A 27,958-nucleotide genomic window follows, 5' to 3' on the forward strand; every position below is an offset into this window, starting at 1 on the left:
CCGCCTCCTGGTCCTCGCCTGGGCGGAGCCCCTCGGTCGCCCCGGGCACGCCGGGCCGGCGGCGAGCGAAGGGCGGGCGGCGGTTACTCTGGTTACCGCCGAAGGGCCGAGTTGGGGAGGGCAGCGGCCGCCGGCGAGGGATGCTGACGAGGAGGCCGTCGGGAGCCGCCGCCGTCTGAGGAAGCTCCTTGGAGACCGCCGCTCACCCGCGGGGAAACGGAGTCACGGCCTGGAGGGTTCGTGGGGCTGGTGACCCGGAGCGTCTGCAGAGCGGCCGCGCTTGCCTGGGCTGGGGCCGCAGTCTCGAGTCCGAGGCCGTCCTCCGTGGGAAGAGGCAGCCCCGGCGCCGCCCGAGCGTGGGCGCTCCCGCCCCTGGCCAGGCCGCCCCTGCCGCCGCGCCGGGACGTTTCTTTCGTCTCCCCACGCCTCCTGGAAGGGCACCTGCTGCAGGTGAGCGGGCCCGCGTCACCTTTGACGGACATCACCTGCAGCAACCCAGGAGAAGCCCATCCTGGGGAAGGAAATGAATGGGTTGCCGGAAAGATTAGAGTCTGCTCGGAAGCGGTTGCAGCGGGCGATGTTTTAATACTGCTTTCTAAGTCTGGCCAACTTTCCCCTCTTCGCGAACTGTTTTATTCCACCGTGGTAGGATTTTGTAAACTCGTCTGGCTTGAATTGTAATCCTGTGACGGTGTTGGCGGGAGCTCGGCCGCTTCCTCGCGCTCCGTCTGGTGACACGTTTTGGGGAGAACCCCACAGCACCAAAACCCCGCAAGGAAAAAGATCTCAACGCTGACCCGGGGTCACCGAAAGAGCCTTTGAACCATGTGGACTTTCCTGGGCATTGCCACTTTCACGTATTTTTACAAGAAATGCGGAGACTTCGTCTCTTTTGCCAACAAGGAGCTCTTGCTGTGCGTGCTGGTGTTCCTGTCCCTGGGCCTGGTGCTGTCCTACCGCTGTCGCTACCGGAGCGGGGCCCTGCTCGGGCGCCAGCAGAGCGGCTCCCAGTTCGCGGTCTTCTCGGATATTCTGTCGGCCCTGCCTTTCATTGGCTTCTTCTGGGCCAAGTCGCCCCCGGCATCAGAAAATAAAGAACAGCTTGGGTCTAGGAGGGTAGGTTGAATTTTAAGTGGGCAAATGAAGGAGTCTCTTTTTTTAACAGATGAGGATTGGGGTCGCTCAAATGTAAATTTTCATCTTTTCTAAAGGACAGAGGTAGCAGTTTAGATATTCTGGTATGAATTCTCATTTGATTTTCGTGGGTTCTTTTTTTTTTTTTTTTTTTTTGGTTTTGTTTTTAAGAAGCTCTTGACTGTTCCTTGGCTGCATCCTTGACACTCTTAGGGGTGATGGAAAAGATTTGTTCCATTTAGTGTCCATAGAGCCAGTGCTGTAATGACACTGATTTGATTATGAATATAGCTTTGCTTGTGAAAGGGGATGTGAAATATTAGAATCTCATTTTGAAGGAGGACAGAATCACTTTCTGTGATTGGGGGAAAAAACGACATTTTATTTAAAACCTTAGGTAAGGATTGTGTTTGTACCTGAGAAGAAAGAAACCTGCGCAGGTTAAGTCCACTGCTTCTAAATGACAGCTGGGTGGGGAAAGTAACAGAACAATTTGAAGAGTTAGTGGAATAAAAATTAGTTCAGCATTTCGAAGTCTTGGGCAAAACACCTTCCTCTCCCCATGTCGGTGGAGCCTTGAGTAAATCAGTGGAGTAGTGTCCTAAGTCATGTGAGTAATTAAGGTCCTCAGTTCAGCCATGTTCCTAATTCAGAAGCTAGTCGTCAGTCATGTTTGAGGTTATGCCTCCCGCAAAGACAGTGGTAGATGAGGGAGCAGTGGTCATTGAGGCCGGAACGTTTAGAGCCTGTTGGCCATGGGTGTTTGGATTTTTTCCCAAGAGTACTGGGGGACTTTTTAATTTTTTTTTTTAACATTTATTTATTTTTGAGAGAGAGCACGAGCAGGGGAGGGGCAGAGAGAGACTGAGAAAGAGGGAGAGAGAGACACACACAGAATCCAAAGCAGGCTCCAGGCTCCCAGCTGTCAGCACAGAGCCCGACGCGGGGCTCGAACTCGCGAAACTGTGAGATCATGACCTGAGCTGAAGTCGGATGCTTAACTGAGTCACCCAGGTGCCCCTCCCTGGAGGGTTTTAAGCACGGGCGTAACAATACTGATTTTTACTTTTTAGAAAGAACATTCCAGTTGGTGTGTGGAGAGTGGCTTGCAGGGCACGAGAATGGAAGCAGGCTCTCAGGTGAAAGATGGCAGTCGTAAGCCAAGTGAGGCATGATGGTGACTTGGAGTTAGGGCGAGTGGCCTCAAAAAGTGGTTTACTCTTTGAGGCTCCGGATTGACATTATTTTACTGGATCCACAGTACAAGGCTTACAGAAGGGAGGACTTCGTTTAGAATTTTGGTTCCACCACTTCTGTCTCTGGGACCTTTGGCAAATGGCTTCGTTTCTGCAAGAACGAGTTACCGCTTCTATTAGATGGGGGTGGCGCTGGTCTTGCTGCCAGTTAGGGAGTTAAATGATTGTGGCTCATAATGAATAAATGGTAGCTATTAAGATTGGTGTAAAAGCGCTCATCTGTTAGGAACCTTTTGACTAGTGCCGCGTGCAGCGATGTGGTGGGTGTGGGTGCCAGCAATGGGAGAGGAGGGAGAGGCAGTCTTTAATCTCAGTTTGAAATCTTCAGGGGCGTCTGAGGCAACTTCTGCCAGGGTCACGGGCTGCTCGTGTAGGTGGCTGGAATGCCATTACGTCATGTGATGTTGAGACATTTTGGGGAAGAGAAAATTTGATTACCAGCCATCAATAACTGGTTCTATATGTGAATGCCTCAGGCTTTCTGCTGCTTCTTAAACACCAGGGAGTTGGTGCAGGGAGTACAAAGTTCCCATTAGTGCTTCGTCTGTTGACCCTTCTTTGAATGACTTAACCAACTCAGGTTCCCCTTCCAGGATTGTGTGTGTGTGTGTCTGTGTGTGTGTCAATGGTTTAACAGGGAAAAGTTAGGAAGAAAAACTGGTAAGAAATGGCTAAGATGACAAAAAGGGTTTATCTTGCTCTCAGAACTATAATTTAAATATAGTAGTCATTCTGGTCACTAAGAAATACTTCTGGGAAGAGAAGACTCTTGTCTTTTCCTCTTGGTAAAGGGCAAAAAGGTAATTTCTGTAAGAGAGACGATAAAAAGTGGAATGGACCCACCCCAGTCCATGCAGAGTTAAAGGAAGACTGGATGAATATTAAAATCACAGAGAATCAAAATTCTAAGATTTTCAGTTTTGTCTCCTTCCTTTTTGCCCGAGGTCTTTTATTAAAATCCCTTCAAAATGGCATTTGGGCTTATCTTAATCATTAAGGTCAGAGAACTCAAGAAAGATGGTTCCTTGCAATTCTGTATCTGAAACACATTTATATTTGTCAACCCACATACCGGGAAAAAATACTTATTTCGACCCTGAATTATTCATTTTAAAAAACCCAAGAGGCACTGTTATTCTCAGTGGGCATAAATCTCAAAACTGGACTTTTTCATCCTATGAATAAAGTTTTTATTGTCAGCCCAATTAGTGATAGGTTTGATATTTATTCCTAAATGGACCAACTGTTTGACTAGGCTCTCTTAGGCTGTCAGGCTGGGGCAAATTAAATGTGTCCTTATATGTTAAGGGCTTAAGTGTGATGGGGTTGCACCCCACGGGATAGGATGAGTTATTTTGAACTTTCAGAATTTTCTTGAGTTAAATAATTCTCAATTAATAGATTAATAGCTAGGATGTGACAGTCTGTTTGTTATATAAAAGTAATTTTAGGTTAAGATAGATTTTTCAGATGAAAATCCAAAAGAGAAGAAAAATGAATAGTGGAAATAAAAATGAATAGCTGTATAGTTTGCAACATGAAGTCAAAATAGAAGTCTTATGTGATTTGCATTTGGTAGATGCTTAGTATGTACTTGAAGAACTGAGTAATTAATGATAGACTTTTCCCTATAATCAGTCTTTGGAGCCCCTCGCAAACATTGTTTATATTCGGCCTGGTGTGGATTTCTAAATATATCTGTATAACAGCATTTTCTAAATATATATGGAAAATGTAGTATGTATTTCACTTTATTGGGGTATTATACATTTTTATTTAATACTTTGATATTATTGGGTTTTTAAAAAACCTTTTTTTTAATGTTTATTTATTTTTGAGACAGAGAGACAGAGCATGAACGGGGGAGGGGCAGAGAGAGGGAGACACAGAATCTGAAACAGGCTCCAGGCTCTGAGCTGTCAGCACAGAGCCCGACGCGGGGCTCGAACTCACAGACTGCGAGATCATGACCTGAGCCGAAGTAGGATGCTTAACTGACTGAGCCACCCAGGCGCCCTGGGTTTATTTTTTAGTGTTTACTTATTTTTGAGAGAGAGAGACAGAGCGTAAGCAGGGAAGGGACAGAGAGAGAGGGAGACACAGAATCTGAAACAGGCTCCAGGCTCTGAGCTGTCAGCACAGAACCTGACGCGGGGCTCGAACTCACAAACCATGAGATCATGACCTGAGCCGAAGTCTGATGCCCAACTGACGGAGCCACCCAGGCACCCCAGTATCACTGGTTTTTATATATGATCTGGATTTAAAAACATAGCACTACATTTGGTTTGATAATATTTGAGATGAAGGTTTCGCCCAAGATAGAAAAGTCCTGAGTGTCTATGTAGTAGTAGCATGATTTACGGATAGCAAATGTAGATACATAATTAACTTTTTTTTTTTTTTTAACACAGCCCAAAAAAGGAACCAGTATTTCAGAAACTACCTTAATAGGAGCAGCTGCCTCTTCATCAATATCTTCTCAGAATGATCCAGAAGTTATCATTGTGGGATCCGGTGTGGTTGGCTCTGCTTTGGCAGCCATGCTTTCCAGAGATGGAAGAAAGGTGACAGTAATCGAGAGAGATTTAAAAGAGCCTGACAGGATAGTTGGAGAATTTCTGCAGCCAGGTGGTTATCGTGTCCTTAAAGACCTTGGTCTTGAAGGTAGGTCCATGTTAATTTTTAGGAGTTAATGTGGTATAAGCGAACCCTCTTCACTTTAGACTGTCCTATAACTGGTAAAAAGATATTTCAATTTATTTACATTTCTAAAAGTCACTATACTCTTTAACCAACCAATTTGCATGAAAATGAGAGCAAAGGAGAAGATAAGAGTTTAGTGGATGAGGAGATATAAAGGAGACTTAGTGAGATACAGTGAAGTGGCTAAAAAATAGAAATGGTCAAAATTAAAGATTGGAAAACTAGAATGAGGGCCTGAAATTTAGTGAAAAGTGAAGGGAGCTGTCATTGGTGGAGTACATATTATGTGCTTGTTATGGAATCTTTTATTTAAGTATCATCTATTAAACCAATAATTTTAGAAAGTTTTTTTTTAATGTTTATTTTTGAGAGAGAGAGTGTGTGAGCAGGGGAGGGGCAGAGAGAGAGGGAGACAGAGAATCCGAAGCAGGCTCCAAGCTGTCGGCGCAGAGCCCGATGCGGGGCTTGCACCCATGAGCCATGAGATTATGACCTGAGCCAAAATTGGACGTTAAACTGACTGAGCCCCCTGGTCACCCCTAAATGATTTTTAAACACTAGCTGTTCATTTAGGAAATACTTACTCAGTGTCTACTCTGTGTGAGGTGCTGTACTTGATGCCGAGGATATACCGGTGAATAAGACAGATTCATTGGCCACTCTTAAGGATCAGAGTACAAAATATGTCCGGGCTCTGAGTTAAGGAAGAGCTTGCTTGGCTCATGTGGTAGGGAGGATAGTGTAATAATTATGTGAATTGATTCTGGAACTAGATTGCCTGGCTTTGATTACCAGCTCAGGCACTGAAAGAGCTGTATGACCTTGGCTAAGTTATTTAACCTCCACAGCACCAGTTTCTTTTTTTTTTAATTTTTTTAATGTTTATTTATTTTTGAGAGAGAGACAGAGAGCGAGCAGGGCGTAGGGAGAGGGAGACACAGAATCCGAAGCAGGCTTCAGGCTCCTGCTCTGTGTACCCGTTTCTTAATCTATAAAATGGACATTGTATGTGAGTCCTTGCCTCATAGGTTACTATGAGGTTGAGATAATTCATATACACAAAGCACTCAGAACAGTGCCTGGTATGTAGTAAGCATTATGTAAATGCTGTTTCATTCAAGGAGCTGAAAAGCAGGGCCGTGTCGCTAGAAAGTGTTGGGTGATGGGGAAAGGAGAATGACTTGAGATCAAGGTTGGAAAGACAGGCAGCAGCCACATCGTGGAGGGCTTTGCGGTCAGTGGAGCAGGAGTGTGGCGTGATCTTGTTCGTGCTGTACGTCTAAAGTGGTTTCAGACCTTTGACAGCTGCTCACAATTACAGACACATTTTCTATCCTGACCCACCGCGTACGTACATATATAAATGTGGCTGAAATTGGTTTCCTTTTTCTTTTTAAATACTTGTCATGATTCTACCCAAGTATATAATTCACAACTTGAAATTCGTTTCATAATTTATCATTGAGTCCCACCCTGAAGTTGGGAGAATGCTGTTTTAAAAGAATATGTGGAGGTGGTGTGGTCCATACACCGTAAGATGGTGGCAGTGGGGTAGCGACAGTCAACGCAGAGTCCAGTGCGAACTCCTTGCTAAGTCCAAATGATAGATGATGGTGCTTTGGGCTAGCATGGTAGCAGAGGATACAACGAGAAGTGGCCCAACTGATGTTAAAAATGGCATGACTTACTAAGGGATTGGCGTGAGATATGGGGAAGAAGGAAATATTAAAAAGGATTCCTGGGTTTTGGTTTAAACAGCTGGTAGCTGGTATCATTTGCTGATAGGAACAGGCATTGGGGAGGAATTTGTGGGACATGTTGAGCTATCCAAGTGGAGAAGTTAAGCTGAATATGTGAATCTCGGCTGCAGGGGAGTGGTCTGGGCTGGCTAGAGTTAGCAATTTCAGAGGTGTCAGCCTATCTGTAGTACTGAAAAGCCACAACAATGATTGAGGGCATGTAGGGAGAAAAGAGAAGACAGAATAAACTAAGTCCTGGGAAACTGGTATTTGAAGATCTGGTAGAAGAGAGAAGCCTGAAAAGGAGTCTGAGAAGGAGCTGGTAGAATGGCAGAGAAAGCCAGAGCGTTTGGTGCCACTTCATCCAAGAGAGGAGAAGGTTTTGGGTAGGAGGGGACGGGTATGTGTCACGAAGGGGAAGGGCACTATGTCACGGTTTGTTAACGAAGGGTCAGTAAGATGAGTACAGAAAAACGACCGTGGGATTTTGCAATTTTGAAGGTTGCTTGTGATGTTGACAAGAGGTTTCAGCAGAGTTGTGGAGACAAAGCTTAGACTGAAGTGGGTGGGAGTTTAAAAAATTTAGACTAGGAAAGCACTCTTGAGTTTTCCTGTAACAGAAAACAGAGGTAGGGCAGTAATGAGATGTAGATGTGAAGATAAAGAAGGTGTATTTGGATACTAGAGCATGTTTGGTGACGGAGATGATCAAGTAGAGAGGAAGAAACTGATGACGCAAGAGAGAGAAATGACTAAAGGAGTGATGTCCATTCATTCATTTAATAAATATTCATTTAGCATGCACCATATTGTAGCTGCTGTTCTAGATGCTGAGGCTGCAGTGGTGACCAAAACAGACACAAACTGTTTGAAGAGTGAGAAGGGAAAATAATGTTGAATGGAGTGGTGTGAGGGAAGGGGAGAGGTAAAGAATGGGCGGATCGTGGGGGCTGAGACCATAGGATTTTATAGCCTACTATGTGGATTTGGCTCATATTCCAAAAGGAAGCCATTGGAGAAGTTTAAGGAGTTATTCAATCTCATGCTTTAGAAGTGTGTTTAAAAATATTATTTAGAAGTATTCATGTTATTCTGTAGGAAAAGAGTGGCAAAGTCAGAAGCAGGGGGACCTGTTAGGAGACTATTGCAGAATCGGTGAGAGTTGATGGCTTGGAACATCCTAGGATCACAGCATAGAGTGGCAAGTGGTCCCACTCTGGAAACGCCTTTTGAAGGAAGAGTCAGTAGGACTTGCTGGTAAGTCACATATTAGGTATGAGAGAAAGAGAGGGGTCAGTACTTAAACAAGACTAGAAGACATTACCAGGAAGAGGTCCAGGACCGAACCCTGGGGAACTCTGATGTATGGTGATCAGTGAGGCGAGTGGAAGTGATAAAGGGGGACTGAAGAAGAGCAGTTAGTAAGGAGGAAAAGCAAAAGCCTGCAGGGCCCAGGACCCAAGTGGAGAGAGTGCTTTATGAAGAAGGGAAGTTCTGTCTCTGTCCTTTTGGGTTCCCTAACCACCATCTTACTGGAAAGGTTCACCTGAAGCAGATGTAACAGTATCGTGAGACAGGATTTTGTTGCTTTTATAGTTGAACATTAGGCACCGTAAATGCTCTCAAAACTGATGACTGTACATAGAATGATTTAGAGATCTAGCTTCAGGAGATACTTCCAAGGCTGTGGTAACAAGCCTCAGTGGATTTTTTTTTTTCAATATATGAAATTTATTGTCAAATTGGTTTCAATACAACACCCAGTGTTCATCCCAACAGGTGCCCTCCTCAATACCCATCACCCACCCTGGCCTCCCTCCTACCCCCCATCAACCCTCAGTTTGTTCTCAGTTTTTAAGAGTCTCTTATGCTTTGGCTCTCTCCCACTCTAACCTCTTTTTTTTTTTTTTCCTTCCCCTCCCCCATGGGTTTCTGTTAAGTTTCTCAGGATCCACGTAAGAGTGAAACCATATGGTATCTGTCTTTCTCTGTATGGCTTATTTCACTTAGCATCACACTCTCCAGTTCCATCCACGTTGCTACAAAGGGCCATATTTCGTTCTTTCTCATTGCCACGTAGTAGATTTTGATATGTAGTTCAATGCAAAGTAAGGAGAGCCTCTAAAGTATTTTATCGAGTCCACATACCATGAATACCTTTAATATCACAAACACGAATTTTTATTAACATTCATTATGCTATTAATTTCCCCTGAGTTGTGATGAGATGTGGATGATAGAAACACTTGGAATAGTTAATTTTTAGAGCGTGGATTTTTAACATAATATGGACTGATCCATCCTGAGTTATGTTTTTTTTAATGTTGATTTTTGAGAGAGAAAGCACAAGCAGGGGAGGGGCAGAGAGAGACGGAGACACAGAATCCGAAGCAGGCTTCAGGCTCTGAGCTGTCAGTACAGAGCCCAGTGCCCGACTGGAACCCATGCACTGTGAGATCATGCATGACCTAAACCGAAGTCGGATGCTTAACCAACTGAGCCACCCAGGTGTCCCCTGAGTATGAGTTTTTAATAAGTGATTGCCCTATGGGTTAAGTTTAATATCTGGAACTCTTTTTGTTTTAAAAAAGTTTTTACTTATGTATTTTGAGAGAGCCTGAGCAGAAGAAGGGCAGAGAGGGAGGGAAAGAGAGAATCCCAAGCAGGCTCTGCACTGTCAGTGTGGAGGCCCACATGGGGCTCAAACTCACAAACTGTGAGATCACGACCTGAGCCGAAATCAAGAGTCAGACACTTAACCGACTGAGCCACTCAAATGCCTGCCCCAAGAACTCCTAAAATTAATATAAATGCTATATCTTTCTAATAACTCTTAATATCTGGTGGGGAACCTCTTATTTTCTTTAGGATTATTTTGGCTTTTCTTGGCCCTTTTGCTTTTCTCTATGTAATTTAGAAATAAATTTTCAAAAAATCTCTGTCAAGATTATGACTGAAATAGCACTGAATCTGTAGCTCAGTTTTGGAATAATTGGCTTAGACTTCCTGTCCACGAATGTGGTATACTCCATTCAGTTAGGTCTTTAATGCATTTAAGTAAAGATTCATAAATCTTGTATGTTCTTTGTTATATTTATTCCTTGATTCTGGTTTATATTTGGGCTTTCAAAAATGATACCTAATTTATTATATACTGTATACTTGGTTTGAGGTTCAGAAGTTATATGAGGTCATGGCATAAAGGTATGTTTGGATTTTTTATGGATGACTCCACCCCTAGCCTATGGTGAATGGCTTACTTCCATATGCCATGTCTCTTGGTATTGAATTTTTTGTGGTTTCTGTGTTATTGACAAGACATTTATGTATGGTGCTAAGTTTCATTGTCCCTGGTCATGGGGGCTCCTATCTCCTATTCAGGAGTGGCCCTTAAAACTCCACTCTTACACTTGTGGTTCTGATGCCCTTATGCTGTTGCCTTTAAAACTTGTTCACTGGTTTGACTTTGAAGTTGCTTTTCATTTTTAGCATAGGCAGGTTTTCGTGTTTTGTTTTTTTCATTGTTGGTTTTATTTTTTAATTTGCCTTTTTATAGCAAGCAGTTCCGCATTTTTTAACGTGGAGGAGTGTTTTCCATGTCAGTTCATGTGATATACTGACCAGTAGTCTAATATTGTAAGTGTGGAGCCTTATGATTAATAGATAGTGATAGCTCTGTTATGTCACTGGCTTCAAAGTTATTGATGTCTAGTGTTCATGAAGCACGAACGTCATTGAAGTGTAGGGTAGTCTTTTTGCCTACTTAAGAAAGTAAAAGTGTGTAAAGTCTGTCATATTTGATTTTATCACTAAAGTTGAGACAGAGACAGATTTAAAAAATCTTAAATAAGACCTTATTTATATACTTGTCTTAAGATAGTTTACCCAAGGAAAAATTTTACTGTGCTATTATGCTTTTAACATTTTCTGGTATGTTCTAAAGTGGCCAGTGTAAACATTTCAAGTACTTCCATAATAGAGTTATGGGTTAAGAAAAACAAGCTGTCTCAGTGGCTGGACAAAGCATTATAGAAATATTAAATGGGCTTCAGATATTTAGGTCAGAAAAGATTGGCAATTTGCTGAGACCCAAACTGAATACACTGCTACTTGGCAGCTCTTAGGATGTCTGTGCACTTTTCTCTGACTGAATTTTAACTGTAATAACTTAAGAACGATACTAAAAAACTAAGTAATTTTGATTCTAGGTCAGAAGTCTAACAAAATTCAGCCAGTTTGTCCCTGACTTGACCTTAAGGGCAATTAAAAAGCATATCAGAAAGCTAATTTATTTTGATATTAGCTTAGATGTGTGATAGAATTCTTTGTGAAGATTTTCTTTCATCATGAGAATAATTAGAAATTATTCTAATGCATTTCATCTTAATATATTAACCTTGTTTATCATTATGATTTTAGGCCTATGCATAGTATTTTCTCAGTTGATACTTCATAATGTACTCTACCTAAGATTAATATTTGGTTTGTTTTCATTTCTTCTTTATTAGTGATAACACTATAGTAAACTTATTCTTATATATAACTTTAAAAATTCTTAAAACTTGGGGCACCTGGGTGGCTCAGTCAGTTAAGTGTCTGACTTCAGCTCAGGTCATGATCTCATGGTTCCTGAGTTCAAGACTCGCATGGGGCTCTGTGCTGACAGCTCAGAGCCTGGAGCCTGCTTCCAATTCTGTGTCTCCCTCTCTCTCTGCTCCTCCCACCGCTCGCACTCTGTCTCTTGCTCTCAAAAATGAACAAACATTAAAATATTTTTTTTAAGTTCTTAAAAATTAAAAATTAAAAATTATATTTTTAGGATGAACATAGATGAATTTCCAAGACTAAGATGATTAAATCGAAGGATGCTAACTTCTTTGTGGTTCCTGATAATTATTGCCACCATTACGTTCTAAAATGTTATTAATTTACAGTATGACCAGTAATATATAAACTTATCAGTTTTATGATCTCACCAGCAGTTTTCATAGATTTGGTATCTTAATGTTTCAGTTTATTTCATCGATTTGGGTTTTTTTAATCAGGTTTTGAACATTTTCCTGATCTGTTCAATGTTTCCATATTGCTTAATGTGAATCATCCTTAAACTTTTCACCCATTGACACTAGGACCTTAATATTTTTCCTATAGAATTTAATCAATAGATTTTCTATATAAATATTAATCTTTTGTGATGTTACAGATTTGCTCAGAGGGTTGTCTTTCAGATGCATTAAGACTTTTGAAATAGTTACTTATATTCATGTCCATTTGTCCAGATGGTTTCAATCGCTTTATGAAGAAAGAGACTCATTTTCAATGCCTCCATGTCCTCTGGTGCCTCATATAACTCTGGGCATGTTAACAAAATTGATTTTTTTTGAACTGAATTGTTTTGCAGATGCAGTGGAAGGTATCGACGCTCAGGTCGTACATGGCTACGTAATTCATGATCAGGAAAGCAAATCAGAGGTTCACATTCCTTACCCTCTGTCAGAAAACAGTCAGGTGCAGAGTGGAAGAGCTTTCCATCATGGAAGATTCATAATGGGTCTCCGGAAAGCAGCGATGGCAGAGCCCAAGTAAGACGACTCAAACGTATGATGTTAAAGAAACACATTTAAACTTGGCCTTTGCACAAATACCATATCATAAATTGTCATAAGTGTTTGGGTATGGGCTGGAACATAGGTATTACTAAAGTAGACTGCAAGTTAGAAGAATGTTAGATCTTCAATGCCTTTGTCAAGAATATCATGTGAAGAATTTCCATGTGAGTGACACAGAACTATTGAGATTTTTCCTTTGAGTAAATAACCTTTCTATGTTGTTGGATTTAGAGGATAAACTTTTTAAAAATTCGTTTTAATATTTATTTATTTTTGAGAGGGTGAGAGAAACAGAGTGTGAGCAGGGGAAGCGGCAGAGAGAGAGGGCAACATAGAATCTGAAGCAGGCTCCAGGCTCTGAGGTGTCAGCCTCTAGAGAGCCAGACGCAGGACTTGAACTCACAAACCGTGAGATCAGAAGTCCGACACTTGGGGCGCCTGGGTGGCTCAGTCGGTTAAGCATCCGACTTCGGCTCAGGTCATGATCTCGCGGTCTGTGAGTTCAAGCCCCGCGTCAGGCTCCATGCTGACAGCTCAGAGCCTGGAGCCTGCTTCCAATTCTGTGTCTCCCTCTCTCTCTGACCCTCCCCCATTCATGCTGTCTCTCCCTGTCTCAAATAAATAAACATTAAAAAAAATTAAAAAAAAAAAAAAAAGTCCGACACTTCATCGAGCCACCCAGGGGCTCCTAAAGGATACCCTTGTAATTAAGGTTTAAGTCCCTGTCTGCCTATTTGGGAGTTGGGGTTTGTGCTTATGGTATTTTCTGTTAAAAGTCAGAACAGAGGACTTCAAGGGAAAATCCCTTTTCCATTCTTACAAAGGAACGACCTAGTCTGGTAGGACTGGCTTCTTCTCTTAATTATTAACTTCTATTTGCCCCTAGCCTTTAGGCACTTGTAATTGAGGAAGTTTCAAGCATGAGAACCCTCATATCATTGGCAAAGGCTTAAGTGTTGAGTAAGCTAGTGAAGAAGTAAGTGGACTTACCCTTAGGACTGAAAGAATTTGATGTCTGTGGAAGTAGAATATGTTCATTGTAGAAAAATGGAAAAATCCACAGAAATGTACAGAGGTTTGTAAAAATTATCCATGACTCTTCCGACTAGAAGTAACTACTGTGAATGATTTGGTGGATAAAGTCCCAATTCTGTTTTCCCATCTGTGTATGAATTTGTGTGGGTGTGTAAAGTTTTTCTGCATGTACTTTTTTTAATGAATTGAGGTAAAAATCTAATGTTACTTTTCAAACTACTTTATTTATTTATTTAAAAATTTTTTTTTAACATTTATTTATTTTTGAGACAGAGTGAGACAGAGCACGAACGGGGCAGGGGCAGAGAGAGAGGGAGACACAGAATCCGAAGCAGGCTCCAGGCTCTGAGCCGTCAGCCCAGAGCCCGACGCGGGGCTCGAACTCACAGACCGTGAGATCGTGACCTGAGCTGAAGTCGGACGCTCAACCGACTGAGCCACCCAGGCGCCCCTAAAACTACTTTTAAAGATCATTAGATTAGTACCTATGTATTCAATTTTAAAAAATTAGAAAATAAAAACCACACTTAATTCTGAAACCCATTAATGATGTTTTTGCTTATCATTCCAGACCTTTTCTGTGTACATGTGTGCACACGTGTGTCCAGTTTACGTGGGTAAACTGGAGATAAGGTATTTATCTTTTCTTATGTAAGTTGTTTGAGCTACTCTGTTGTGATTTATGTCTGTGTATTTATCCTTTAGTACAAAGTTCATCGAAGGCATCGTGCTACAGTTATTAGAAGAAGATGATGCTGTAATGGGCGTTCAGTACAGGGATAAAGAAACCGGGGACATCAAGGTGAGAGATACCAAATGTTAGCTCTTCCTAAGAGATTTTGTCTTCCTTCTTTTTCTCCTATTCCTTTAAAAAAGTAGGCCCACCAATTTACTGCTTGAGTTCTCCCTCAGCCCTCTGCAGCAGGATGGGTTTCAAATTGCAACACATTGCCCATTAGAGCGCCTCACAACGCTATACACATGGCTTTGCAGACACACCACTGGATTAGCTGTATTAAAGACCGAAGTGAGAAAAACAGAAAAGCAGAGGAGCCTGGAAGGCAAAAAAAACAAAGGATTCGATACAAAAGAAATGATTAGAACAAAGTAAACAAATTGTTTCAAATTGTTTAGATCTGAAAAGGGAAAAGTACCAGAATGTCTGGGGAGATAGCAGAGTAAAATAGTTTCCAGTATTTGCCCATTTTGGTTTAGCAAAAGAAGAGAAAGAGTGAAAGGCTAATCTGTTGGTTTTTGTGGATGGGTCACCACCACCTAGAAACTGTACTCTAATGGGGGTGACTGCAAGGTAATATAAATACATATATCCACATTTACAAAAATTCTTCTAAGCCCTAGCCACTGGTTGAAAGCATTATATGAAGTTAGAAAATTCTAGAATAGGGGAGGTGGGTAGGGGAATGGACTAAATGTGTGATGGGCATCAAAGAGGGTACTTGTTAGGATGAACACTAGGTGTTACATGTAAGTGATGAATCACTAAATTCTACTCCCCAAACCAACTACCCTATATGTTAGCTAACATGAATTTAAAGTAAAAAAAGAAAAGTAAAGAAAATTCTAGAATAAACATTGGACTCGTCCTTGGACTTAGTGATGATGAGATTCAGTCTTCTGTGGTCCACACTTGCTTTGTAGTTGATTCCTCTGTTGTCTATCAAAGTGTAACTTAACTCCCAGATGACTTGGGTGGTAGTACTTGGAAGGAAGGCAGTCCCTCAGGAGAGGAAGTATTAATGTCTTATGCATTAACTTAAGTTCCATAACAGCTTCTTTAGTAGCATTATCTTCATTACCCTCCATAATGTTGTCCAATAAAATATGTAAATACTTTAAATGTGGTCCTTTTACTTTGTATTTCTAACCGTTTAGCTGAGTATTGTTTATCTTTGTTGTAGGAACTCCACGCTCCATTGACTGTTGTTGCCGATGGACTTTTTTCCAAGTTTAGGAAAAACCTGATCTCCAATAAAGTTTCTGTTTCATCTCATTTTGTTGGCTTTATTATGAAGGTACTATAGGAATATAATTATAGAAAAATAAACACAACTTGAAATTTGAAAATTATTAATTCTTTTTTTCCCCCCTAGCATGCACCACAGTTTAAAGCAAATCATGCTGAACTTATTTTGGCTAATCCGAGTCCAGTTCTCATCTATCAGATTTCATCTGATGAAACTCGAGTACTTGTTGACATTCGGGGGGAAATGCCCAGGAATTTAAGAGAATACATGGCTGAAAAAATTTACCCACAATTACCCGGTAAGAAAGAGATTTCATCCACATGGTAATCTGTAGTCTAAAATGTCACAAAAGGCTGTCCATCTCCGGTTCTCACTAAAGCTGTTTCTAAATTAGGCCAAAGATAAACATGGCAGGTAAAAAAAAAATGCATCTAGTCAGTCAGATACACTGGAGTTGAGCTGTTTAGCACGTTGAAAAAAACAACCTTCAAATTAAAAAAATTTTTTTCAATATATTTTTTCATATTAATAATTAAATCATTGCTTTCAGGATAATTATTAATATTGGCATATGTAGTACTTTTTAAGGTGGTCCAAATAGCAATCTAAGGTCTCCGAATTCTAGAAATCTCTCTTATACTTAATTACTTTTGTGCTTGGTTTTTGTAGCAATAGTAGCTACCATTTATTGAATATCTACTATAAAGTGCTTTATAAACATAACTTAATCTACACGATCACCCTGTGAGGTAGGGCATTATCATGATCCCCATTTTATTAATGAGGGAACTAAGAATCAGCAAAAGGTCCTCCAAAGATAAACGATCACTAAGTGACAGAGCCAGTGTGAGGCCAGTTGTGTGTGGCTCATACAGCCCCCTTTCAGAATGTTAGAGCTGTAAGCAACCTTCAAGGTCATTTTTAGTTTTGAGTTGAATACAGAAAGTATTCATGAGAGTTCAGGCATCTTTGCAAAACACTCCTAAAAAATTACTTTCTGACATGTTTTTTTGAGACTTGGAGGATGTCAGTAAAAAAAAATCTAAAAAATTAAGATTATTAACTAAGATATTAAAATATTGATAAAATTGAAGAGAAACGCTTTAATATGATTAGATGATATGATTATAGTAATAGGAAACTATCTGTGGTAGGTGTATATTTTGTTTAAAAATTCTGTTTCTTTTTCAAGTTTTTTTGTCCTGTTTTGTTTTTAAATAAGCGCTGTGTCCAGTGTGGTGTTTAAACTCATGACCCCCAGATCAAGAGTCACATGCTCTATTGACTGGGCCAGCCACGTGCCCTCTGGTTATTTTTTAATCTATGTGAGAGCACTCTGTTTAATAAGAATATAAACAGATCTGAAGAGGACTAAGATGGACTTAGATTTTTAATAATGACATTTTCAGGACGCCTGGCTGGCTCAGTCGGTTGGGCGTCTGACTCTTGATTTTGGCTCAGGTCATGATCCCAGGGTTGTGGGATCGAGCCTTGCATGGGGCTCCACCCTGAGCGTCCAGCTTGCTTAAGATTCTCTCTCTCTGTCTCTCTCTCTCTCTCTCTGTCTCTCTCTCTCTCTCTCTCTGCCTCTCTCTCTCTCCGCCTCTCTCTCTCTCCCTCTCCCTTTGCCCCTCTCCCCACCTCGTGCTCACTCTCTCTCCCAAATTAAAAAAAAAGACATTTTCAACATTTCAATATATTTTCACTTAAGCCATTTTTGAAGCTTTTAGGAAAAAGGAATTATTCACATTTAGGAAAAAGATAGTCAATAATGTGATATTTTTATTTTTTATTTTATTTTTTTATTTGTTTATGATTTTATTTTTAAGGAATCTCTATACCCAATGTGGGGCTCGAACTCACAACCCTGAGATCAAGAGTCGCACACTTTGGGGGCCTGCCTGGCTTGGTCAGAGCAGTGTGCGACTCTTGATCTCAGGGTCATGAGTTCTGGCTCCATGTTAGGTATAGAGGTTACTAAACAAAAATAAAATTACAGAAAAAAAAAAAAGGTTCATGCTCTACCGACTGAACCAGCCAGGCGCCCCAATAATGTGATATTTTTGGCATTTTTTTTTTCTTTTACTGTAGATTGCCTTTTCCAGTACAGAGGTTCAGAACAGACTTCCCAGAGATCATGGTGGGAAACCATTTGTAGATTTATATTAATATTAGTTAGGTTATTGAAATTCTACTTATAGGAATGGAATAGTTTCAACGTAGGTGTTCTGCGCCTGTCTTCCCAGATTACAGTGAGAACTGTATGAAAAGACGGTTCATTTCCGATACAAGTAGAAGCATAAAACTTTAAAACTTGGGAGTATCTGAGAGATGAGCTAATAACCAAAGCATCTCATTTTATAGATGAAGAAACGGAAGCTCAGAAAAGTAGAGCTCTCTGCATCTTACCCTTTTTCTACCGTACATATATTCCTGCTGTTTGTGAATTGGTAGTACATTTCATCTGTCATTACCAGGTTATGGTGGTGATGGTAACCTAACTGTTAAATCTGATCCCTGTCAGTGAACATTTGGAAGAGAGGTGGGTGGTTTTTCTCCGTCTCCTCTCCTCTGAATTTGCTTCACTCTCTTAGCGTTTTTGTTCATTCAGCTGTGTGTATCTATTTATATTAATTTTCTCAGATTTCTTAGTCATTCCTCAGCATGAATAACTAGGTGCTTAATCAACAATTGTGTTAATAAAATAATTAGTTCTTGATTTGCTACCAGGATATATGTAGCAACCATAACAGAAGTATAGAAGGTATTTGTTTATACTTGATTAAGAACATGTGATAAATGAAAATTGAATTTTATAAACCATTGGGATTTATTGCAGATCACCTCAAAGAACCGTTCCTAGAAGCCATTCAGAATTCTCGTTTGAGATCTATGCCAGCAAGCTTTCTTCCTTCTTCCCCAGTAAACAAACGAGGTACCATTTGATTGGAGTGATTTATAAAGTATATTCCAGATATGTAAATTCCAAATATTCCAAATATAATATGTGATTAAATTTATGCTGCTGGGAATGATATGTGGGACAGAGAAGTGGTTCCTGTGGATGAACACATTACTAACACCAAAATTAGTTTTATGATATCTTTATTATTTAATGTTGAGTGCATTTAAGTCATTATTTGGGATACAACAGTTAAATATAGTCCTAAATCTAGAAAAGGCAGTTTTCTGGTCAGGGGTATCAACTGGTAATTTCAGAACACTGTTGATAAATGCTGTAGTCAGAGCCCACTCGTGGTACCACAAGATGCATTGTGGCAGGGAGGGGAGCTTGTGAACTAGGAAGGGTGATTTGGGAAGACACGTCTCAGGCAAGAAAACGGGGGTTGGGGCGAGAAGGGTTAGTGGGAGTTCATTAGGTGGACAGTGAAATGAGGGACTTCTAAGTAGATGGAAAAGCATCTGCAAAGGCCACGAAGGCTGAGAAATGGTGGCACTTTCAGTGAACTCAAGTGGTTTCCTGTGACTGGAGCGTAGGCTAGGTGTCAGAGTGGTAGGAAGGTAAGGTATTTATTTAAAGTTTAGTTTTAATCCTGTAGACAGTGGAAAGTCATTGCAACTTTTTTTTTTAATAATAGCTTTTTTGAGATGTAATTCATAAATCATATGGCTCATCCACTGAAGTTTACAATTCATTTGTTTTTAGTATATTCATAGATCAATGCAACCATCACCACGGTCAGTTAAAACGGACTCTAAAGAGCCTTTTTATTACCCCAGAAAGAAACCCTATATCCATTACCAGTCGCTACTCATTTTCTCCCGACTCCCAGCCCCAGGCATCCATTAGTCAGTCTACTTTTTGTCTCTGTGGGTTTGCCTATTCTGGACATTTTCTATAAATGAAATCAGTGGATCCTTTGTAACTGGCTTCTTTGAGGTTCATCCACATGGCAGTATGTGTGAGTCCGTCATTTGTTTTCATGGCAAAATGATACTCCGTGTGTGGATATACTACATTTTAACTAGCTATTCATCAGTTGATAGACATTTGGCTTGTTTTCATTTTTGGTTATTATGAACGGTGCTGCTGTGAACGTCTGTATCTGAGTCTATGTACGGACGTAATTTTCATTTTTCTTGGGTTTGGTAACTCTGTTTAACTCTTTGAGGAACTGCCAAACTTTTCCAAAGTGGCTGCCCCATTTTACATTCCCATTAACAATGTATGAATGTTCCAGTTTCTCCACATCCTCAACGTTTGTTATTATCTGTCTTCTTGCCCATAACCATTCTAGTAGGTGTGAAGGGATATCTCATTGTGGTTTTGATTTGTATTTCTGTGATGGATAATGATGCTGAAAATCTTTTCATATGCATATTGGATATTTGTATATCTTCTTTGGTGAAATGTCCATTCAGCCTGCACATTTTTTAATTGGTTAAATTAATAAAAAAAACTTTTGTTGAGTTCTAGGAGTTCTTTATATATTCTAGATATAAGTCCCTTATCAGATAAATGATTTGCAAAAACTTTTCTCATTCCATGGATCGTCTTTTCACTTCTTGATGATGTCCACTGAAGTTTTTAATTTTCATGAAGTCCAGTTTATCTGTGTTTTTCTTTTGTCACTTTGTGCTTTTGATGTCATATCTAAAAAGACTTTGCCCTAGGAGCGCCTGGGTGGCTTAGTGGGTTAAGTGTCCAACTCTTGATTCGGCTCAGGTCATGATCTCATGGTTTGTGAGATTGAGTCCCTCTCTACACTGAGAGGGCGGATCCTGCTTGTGATTCCCTCTCCCTCTCTTTCTGCCCCTCCCCTGCTTGTGCAGTGCACTCTCTCTCAAAATAAATAAATAAACTTAAAAATACTAGCATGGGAAACAGCAGCATTTAAAATAAATAAGTAATTAAAAAGGCTTTGCCCTATTCAAGATTGTGAAGATGTAATCCTATATGTTCTAAGAGATTTATAGTTTTAGCTACTACATTTGGGTGTTTGATCCATTTTGAGTTAAATTTTGGGTATGGTGTGAGGAAGGGGTTCAGCTTCGTTTCTGTGTAGATACCTGGTTGTCCCAGTACTATTTGATGAAGAGTAGTCTTTCCCCATTGAAGTGTCTTGGCACTCTTGTCAAATTAGACTGTAAATGTAGTATGAGTTTTCTCTTTCAACAATATTTTGTAGCTTTCAGAGTGTTTTATTACGTCTCTTTTGTTAAACTTATTTCCAAGTATTTTATTCCTTTTCATGCAATTGTAAATAGACTTGTTTTCTTAACTTCATTTTAAGATTCTTCATTGCTAGTGTACAGAAATACAATTGATTTTTGCATGTGTATCTTATATCTTGAAACCTTGCTGAACTCATTTATTTCTAATAGTTACTTGGAAAGTTTTAAATGAGATGGTGGCACGATTAGATTTTTATCTTAGAGGTAATACTCTGTGCTGTCGAGAGTGGTTTGGAAGAAGGGTCAGGCAAAAGCTTACAGTAAGGCCATTGTTCCACGAGGGTGGTGGTGAGAGGTTGGAACGCCGGGCCGTGGCAGTGAGAATGGAAGGTAGGGAGTGGAAACGTGTGTGTCTGGGATGTAGAACGCATGAAAGTTGGTGACCCGTTGGCTGTTGTAGTAAGGGAGAGAGAGGTCTCTTGATGGATTCTACGTTTCAGGCTTAGATGATTTTGCCAGCTGTTTGCTAATATTGGAAATACAGGGAAAAGAATGTAAGTTTAGGAAGTGTGGGAAGGGGTGGTGAGTCCGCTCTCGGGCATATTGTGTATGAAGTGCTGGCAGGGCGTTGGAGGAGAGGTGCGGAACACCCCTGACAGCCTGAGAGCAGGTCCCCAGAGACAGGTGTGGGCGGGAGCTGTCGCTACGCCGTGGCTCCTGAACGTAGACAGATGGGATTTGCTACGGGAAAACATGCATAATAAACTACTGATCGTATAAAGAAACTAATGCGAAGCAGAATGAAGAGGCCAATGCCAAACTGATAGAAATAGCATGCCAGCAACAATTGGTGGAATTAGAAATGTTCCTTGGAGAAGGAGGAATAAAAGCTGTTTATAGTTTGTGGGTTTTTTGTTTTTTTTTTTTAACGTTTATTCCTTTTTGAGAGACAGAACACAATGTGAGCTGGGGAGGGGCAGAGAGAGAGAGAGAGAGAGAGGGAGACACAGAATCCAAAGCAGGCTCCAGGCCTGAGCTGCCAGCACAGAGCCCGACGAGGGGCTTGAACTCATGGCCCGTGAGATCATGAGCTAAGCCGAAGTCAGATCCTTAACTCACTGAGCCACCCACGCACCCCATATAGTTTGTGGTGTTTTTAGTGAAGATATTAGAGAAATACATAAGAAATGTGAATTAATATTTAGAAGCTACCTTTTTAGAAGCTAATATTTATGTGTATTCTACAATTAGTCACAAATGTAACTGTGACGTTACAGAAAATAGTTACCCATAATCTTGCCACCTTAACATTACTATTATGGTTGTCTGTGTCTCTTACAAATACAATTAAATAATCGCTTTGTTGAAATGTACTCAAGTCTTAGGTCATCAAGCGGGCTGACGGGGGCCCCGGGAATGCAGTCAGGCCGCTCAGGCAGGCGCACCTGCAGTCAAAGGGTGGCGCCTCCTGCCTCTGCAGTTTTGAATCAAGGAGCTGATTTTCAGATAAGATTCAGTCAGGGCTTGTTTGTCCAAATTAACTTCAGATAGGTTTGGAATATCTGCTTGTTCCTGCTCTTTAATTCAGACTGCAGCATGGCTGGGTATCATCTTCCCAGGGCCCGCTCTCTTTATTTAAAAAAAAAATTTTTTTAATGTTTATTTCTGAGAGAGAGACAGAGCATGAGTGGGGGAGGGGCAGAGAGAGAGAGGGAGACACAGAATCCAAAGCGGGCTCCAGGCTCCAAGCTGCCAGCACAGAGCCCAACGCGGGGCTCGAACTCACAAACCCGAGATCATGACCTGAGCCGAAGTCGGTCGCTCAACCAACTGAGCCACCCAGGCGCCCCAAGGGCCCACTTTCTTTAACTTCAAACTTTACGGACATTTCTCTAGAGTGTGCTGGCAGCCAGTGTTGCCGTGAAATGTCAGACCTCTTCATTTTTCCCTTGTCAAAGACTTGCTTTTTGTGCCAAGATTCTTTTGGTGTTTTCATGAAAGAGGCCTTATGCGTATGTGACAGTTTGACTTCACCTTTGATTCACATGTGACTTTCCCGAGGGCAGGGACCATGTTCTCGTTCTCACTGTATCCCCAGTGTCTGTGACCTACTAGGTGCCCAAAATGGACTAACTGAATTTTTGCATCAGCAAATTTTAGGCATGATTTGTTCCCTTGTATTTTCACATCTTGATTTTCTGGCTCACACTCACGTTTAGAAAGTAACAGACTATTTTTTTATGCGTCTTAAGGGATGATGTCGTAATCTAAATTCTCTCATTGTAGGCGTTCTTCTTCTGGGAGATGCGTATAATATGCGGCATCCTCTTACTGGAGGAGGAATGACTGTTGTTTTTAAAGATATAAAGATATGGAGAAAATTGCTAAAAGGTATCCCTGACCTTTATGATGATGCAGCTGTTTTCCAGGTAGGATATTCAATCATTCTTTGACAGAGGTGCCTCAAGACAGATTTCTTTCTAGGCCTAAGAGGAATGGGACCTCCTTGGGGGGATCTGTACCTGGGAGGAGCCTGATCCTAAGTCCTGGTTCTCAGGCGGCCTTGTTCCCGTGTAAAGAATCTGGGAGCCTGTGCACCCCATGAATCTTACCGAATTTCTGTTTTGTTTTTTAAAAATGTTTATTTATTTGAGAGAAAGAGAAAGCGCCAGCAGGGGAGGGGCAGAGAGAGAGAAAATCCCAAGCGGGCTTTGTGCTGCCAGCACGGAGCCCAACACAGGGCTTGAACCCGTGAACTGGGAGATCATGACCCAAGCCGAAATCAAGTCAGATGCTTAATCGACTGACCCCCCCCAGGTGCCCCAGTTTCTCCATTTTTGTATGAGTATTACGTACCATTGGTTGGCACGGGCCACTTCGCCCGTAGTGATTGTACATTTAGCTTCAGAGTCATGGAGCTCATTGCTCTGGAGATGTGTTCTTGTGTGTGCGTGTGTGCGTGTGTGTGTGTAAATGATGAATATAAGGCTGCATTACTTGTAGGTAGTCCTCAGGATAAACATCAGCTTGAGGGGATTATAAGCACTCATTTGTGCTGCCCCCCAGCTTTACCATATAACAAGTGATCTCTTTCTTTTTTAGGCCAAAAAATCATTCTACTGGGCAAGAAAAACATCTCATTCCTTTGTTGTGAATATCCTTGCTCAGGCTCTTTATGAATTATTTTCTGCCACGGATGGTAAGTATATCTTACTTTCTTCAGTTTTTTGTTTTTGGTTTTTTTTTTTAATTTATTTTGAGACAGGGAGAGGGGCAGAGAGGGAGAATCCCAAGCAGGCTCCTCACTGACAGTACAGAGCCCAGTGCGGAGCTCAAACTCATGAACCATGAGATCGTGACCTCAGCCAAAGTCGGACTCTTAACCAATAGAGCCACCCAGGTGCCCCTAAGTATAGATAATTTTTAGTGGAAATTACTGATTTTTAAAATTAAAAAATTGATTTTTATCACAGGAAGGGAACTGAATTATAAAAAAGTTAGTCGTTAGGCCACAAATAGAAATATTTACCAAGTCTGCTGACTCCCAACTGGTTGGCCCTTAACTCCATCCTTGCGCAAGACTTTTAGCCTCTAGTTATCACGTATCCACCACTTTGTGGGGAAGTATTAACAGCAATACTTCAATAACGTGTCTATTCATTCCTCTGGCCCAAATCAGCTCACGCAGAGCCACAGATGCACCAAGTCGTGATGGAGGGTCTTCTGGCCGTGAATGAAAACGAAACATAGTTGTTAAGCCTTTTCTTCCTTGAACACCAGTTTCGATTGCTGTTCGTTGTATTTTGTAAAATAAGTAATGAGCTTCGTAACAAGGTTAGATTTTTGTCTCCTGCTACGATGCACAAATAGCAGAACGCGTCCCCCTTTTACTCACTTGAAACGTTCCCATGCTTTTGTATTTGCTTCCACATCGTAAAGTGGCGATGGTCAGTCTGTACATTGAGGAAAACGTGACGCAGCAGAAGCAGTAGAAATGGAGAGGAGGCGACTGTGCCACGATGAAATCGGACGTTTACGTCTTCAGGAATAAATGTGACTCCAATCCTATTACCTCAGATATTTACAAGAAGCCTACTTCCATGAACTGGCGATCCAGTTCTTCGGTGACCTGATACAACACAAGTGCCTTCTATAGCCTCCATACACGTTATCCTTGCTAAAAGACAAAAACCAACTCATTGATAGTGGTTCGCCAATCTACCCTCTCTTGCTAACTGGCACGGAAGCTAAACTGGCGGGGTGGGCAAGTAAAAAGAAAAGTTTTGAGTTTTTCTAAGCACTTCTTTTTAAGCTTTCCTAAGCTCTTGAGAGTCTTACATTATGAATTTCAATCTGCCAACAAACAAGAAGAGGAAAGAGTTTTATTGGAGTGAGATTACCTATTATATCCTTTTTTATCTGTTCTAAAGAAAAATCTTAAGTATACCTGAAAAGAACATTGATTCTAAATAGAAAGATTATTGGTTGATAACACTGTGTTGTGAAGGTTTAACAGGTTACTTTGAAAAGTATGAAAAAGTATACAAATATAAGGCATTATTAATATTTAATATTCACAGCTATTTTTACTTGATAATATGCTCAGAAATACAGGTTGGGTATCTTAGAGATTGGGAGTTTGGTTTCTAGAATTGTGTTTTTATGACCAAAAGAATTTACAACATATTTGCATCATTTAATGAATTTACAACACAGTCAAGGAAATAACACTTAAACAACTTTAACTTCTGAGACCTGCATGCTTTTTACAGTGATTATTTACTAACAGAAAAGTTTGTTCACACTTAAGCTATTGCCCATAATGCTAATTATGGAAATCAAAAGAAATTTTGAGTTGTTGAAATTCCAGGACTAGATTTTTAAAAAAATTATAAGGTTTGGTCTATGTTACCTTTTTTTCCGACAGATCATTAGCACCCTAAAATAAATATGTGAATATTTTGATTCAGAGCGATTTTAAAATTTTATTTTAGATTCCGTACATCAACTAAGAAAAGCCTGTTTTCTTTATTTCAAACTTGGTGGAGAATGTATTGCTGGTCCTGTTGGGCTGCTTTCTGTGTAAGTTGTATTTATTTATTTCAATATATTTAATGCTTATTTATTTTGAGAAAGAGTGCAGGCAGGGGAGGAGCAAAGGGAGAGAGAGACAGAGAGAGAGAGACAGAGAGAGACAGAGAAATCCCAAGCAAGCTCCGTGCTGTGAGTGCAGAGCCCAATGTTGTGAGTGCAGAGCCCAATGTGGGGCTTGAACTCCCACACTGTGAGATCATGATCTGAACTGAAACCGAGATTCGGACGCTTAACCTACTGAACCACCCAGGCACCCTGGGTTGTTTCGATGACACAGGAACTGGGTATTTCAGATCTTCTTTGGGACTGCTCAGTTTATCAATTACTGCAAGTCTTTCTTCCTTATACATTTTGTCACTTTACTATCCATTAGAATCTCAATCAGAAGGTAGCTCAGAGAAAGGAAAAAAGCAACACTTAGTCCTGTGTTTTACTTCTGGGAAAAGTGGTGAGCAGAAGGTGGTGGTAGAGGGGGCTAAAGCCCTGATTAAAATAGAAACTTAGTTTTGGCTGGTGGGTTTAACCACATGATCTGATTGTTGGGAGCCACAGGTAACAGAGGAATTTGTATTTAAAACTTAATTCAGTTGACGTGTAGGGACTTGTGAAACTCAGTAATGGTTTTGACAGTACAGGCATACATAGAATTCTTGAAAAGTCTGCAGGGTAAAATTCTTCAAGTCTCTTCTCATTCATCTATGATCTGAATGTCAATACTGTTATCTTTGGAAAACCTAAGACTCCCACAGGTCAGGCCATCCAGGTACTTGGGACTGAGATCTCAAGATCAGTGGAACAGCTCAAAACCTACAGTTTATGTGAACTAGACCAAGAGTTGCTGGCTTCTCTGACAGGGGGTAGTCTAAGGAGTTTCTTGTAAGAACACGTATCTGTCCCTGTCATCATACAGCAGGCCACACAAGCTTGCAGTCCTCTCAAGTGTAGAGCGTGTGTTCAGCTTTGTAGATGATACATAATGAGAACCTTTTTATGAGTAAATTCTTATTGCCGGGTCTTACTAATATATATATTTTTGTTTGTTTGTTTTTTTCTGTTACAGACTGTCTCCTAACCCTCTAGTTTTAATTGGACATTTCTTTGCTGTTGTGATCTACGCCACGTATTTTTGCTTCAAGTCGGAACCTTGGATTACAAAACCCCGAGCCATTTTCAGTAGTGGTGCTGTCCTGTACAAAGCATGCTCTGTAATATTTCCTCTGATTTACTCGGAAATTAAGTACTTGGTTCATTAAGCTAAAAAGGGAACCATTTGTGAACGAATATTTGGAACTCAGCAAGTCCTAAGAGACTCTTGCAAGAGGATGTACATAGCAGAGAAGGAAACCACTTCTAAAGTGGAAACTCTTGGACCAAGATTGGGGTTAATTTGTTTTTGAGGTTATGTGTATATAAACATGTAAATATATACTTTGCAATTTAAAACGAAGGGTAAAATAGACCTTTGAGAGAAATGATCGTGATCATAAATTAGTGCTAACACTGAGGCTCTGCAGTTTTTCTTTTGACTTTGGGGATTTGGGCAGAGTCATGCGGGACATGCAAATAAAGTGGAGAATGAGCTCGAATGTCTTCGACTCTGTTGTGGACTCTATGTAGCTTCAGGATCATGTTTCCGAAGGAAAACCAAAGCCGGACTGAAAGCGCAGAGGGAAGCCTGTTCTGCCTGTTCTGTTAAATAACCGATGCCGGGGAAGTGGCCTTAATACCTCTGTACTCTGCTTTCCTCACGTACCCAACCAGTCAGATAAGGTTCTCTTCTGGGTTCTGTGAAAACACGTTCACACAGAACAATCAAGGGCTTTAGACGTTCCATCGTATAACACGAATTAGCCAGGCTGGGATTATGTGAAGAAACAAGCACTTGTGATGTCTGGCAGAATGCTGAAAGATCCGAATTGACGGAGTTTTAGTATATTTGGGGAGATCGTGGACATCAGAAAGGTGTCATGGAATTTCAGTAAACCCCCAGATGTCACCAAAGTAAACTGCTCCTGAAAGAGCGGTAAAACATGACTTGGAATATTAAGTAACTACTTCAGATTATAATGATAAGGGCTAAAAGGACTTAAAAAGCTTTTATTAAATTTTTTTTTAATGTTTAGAGAGAGGATGAGCAGGGGAGGGGCACAGAGGCTCCCAAGCAGGCTCTGCACTGCCAGCACAGAGCCCGATGCGGGGCTCGAACCCACGAACCGTGAGATCATGACCTGAGCCAAAGTCAGACGCTTGACTGACTGAACCAC

At 40.8% G+C, this 27,958-nt stretch overlaps 2 protein-coding genes across 2 annotated transcripts in view; both read left to right on the forward strand.

The window, feature by feature from the left end:
• The window catches only part of ZNF572 (zinc finger protein 572), a 28,200-nt gene extending 23,329 nt beyond the window's left edge, over positions 1-4,871 (forward strand). The window contains exon 4 of the mRNA XM_042972814.1: positions 4,805-4,871. The gene's annotated coding sequence lies outside the window, so the exon portion shown is untranslated. The remainder of the gene's footprint in view (positions 1-4,804) is intronic.
• Positions 1-27,280, forward strand: SQLE (squalene epoxidase). Its single transcript, XM_007076839.2, has 11 exons — positions 1-1,116; positions 4,805-5,057; positions 12,237-12,417; positions 14,185-14,281; positions 15,399-15,512; positions 15,591-15,762; positions 18,304-18,399; positions 22,887-23,029; positions 23,703-23,799; positions 25,595-25,682; positions 26,755-27,280. The coding sequence occupies exons 1-11, from the start codon at positions 826-828 to the stop codon at positions 26,945-26,947; spliced, it is 1,725 nt and encodes a 574-aa protein (XP_007076901.1). The 5' UTR covers positions 1-825; the 3' UTR covers positions 26,948-27,280.
• Positions 27,281-27,958: the final 678 nt, after the last annotated feature.

This window comes from Panthera tigris, chromosome F2 (assembly GCF_018350195.1).
Source record: "Panthera tigris isolate Pti1 chromosome F2, P.tigris_Pti1_mat1.1, whole genome shotgun sequence".
Taxonomy (NCBI): Eukaryota; Metazoa; Chordata; class Mammalia; order Carnivora; family Felidae; genus Panthera; species Panthera tigris.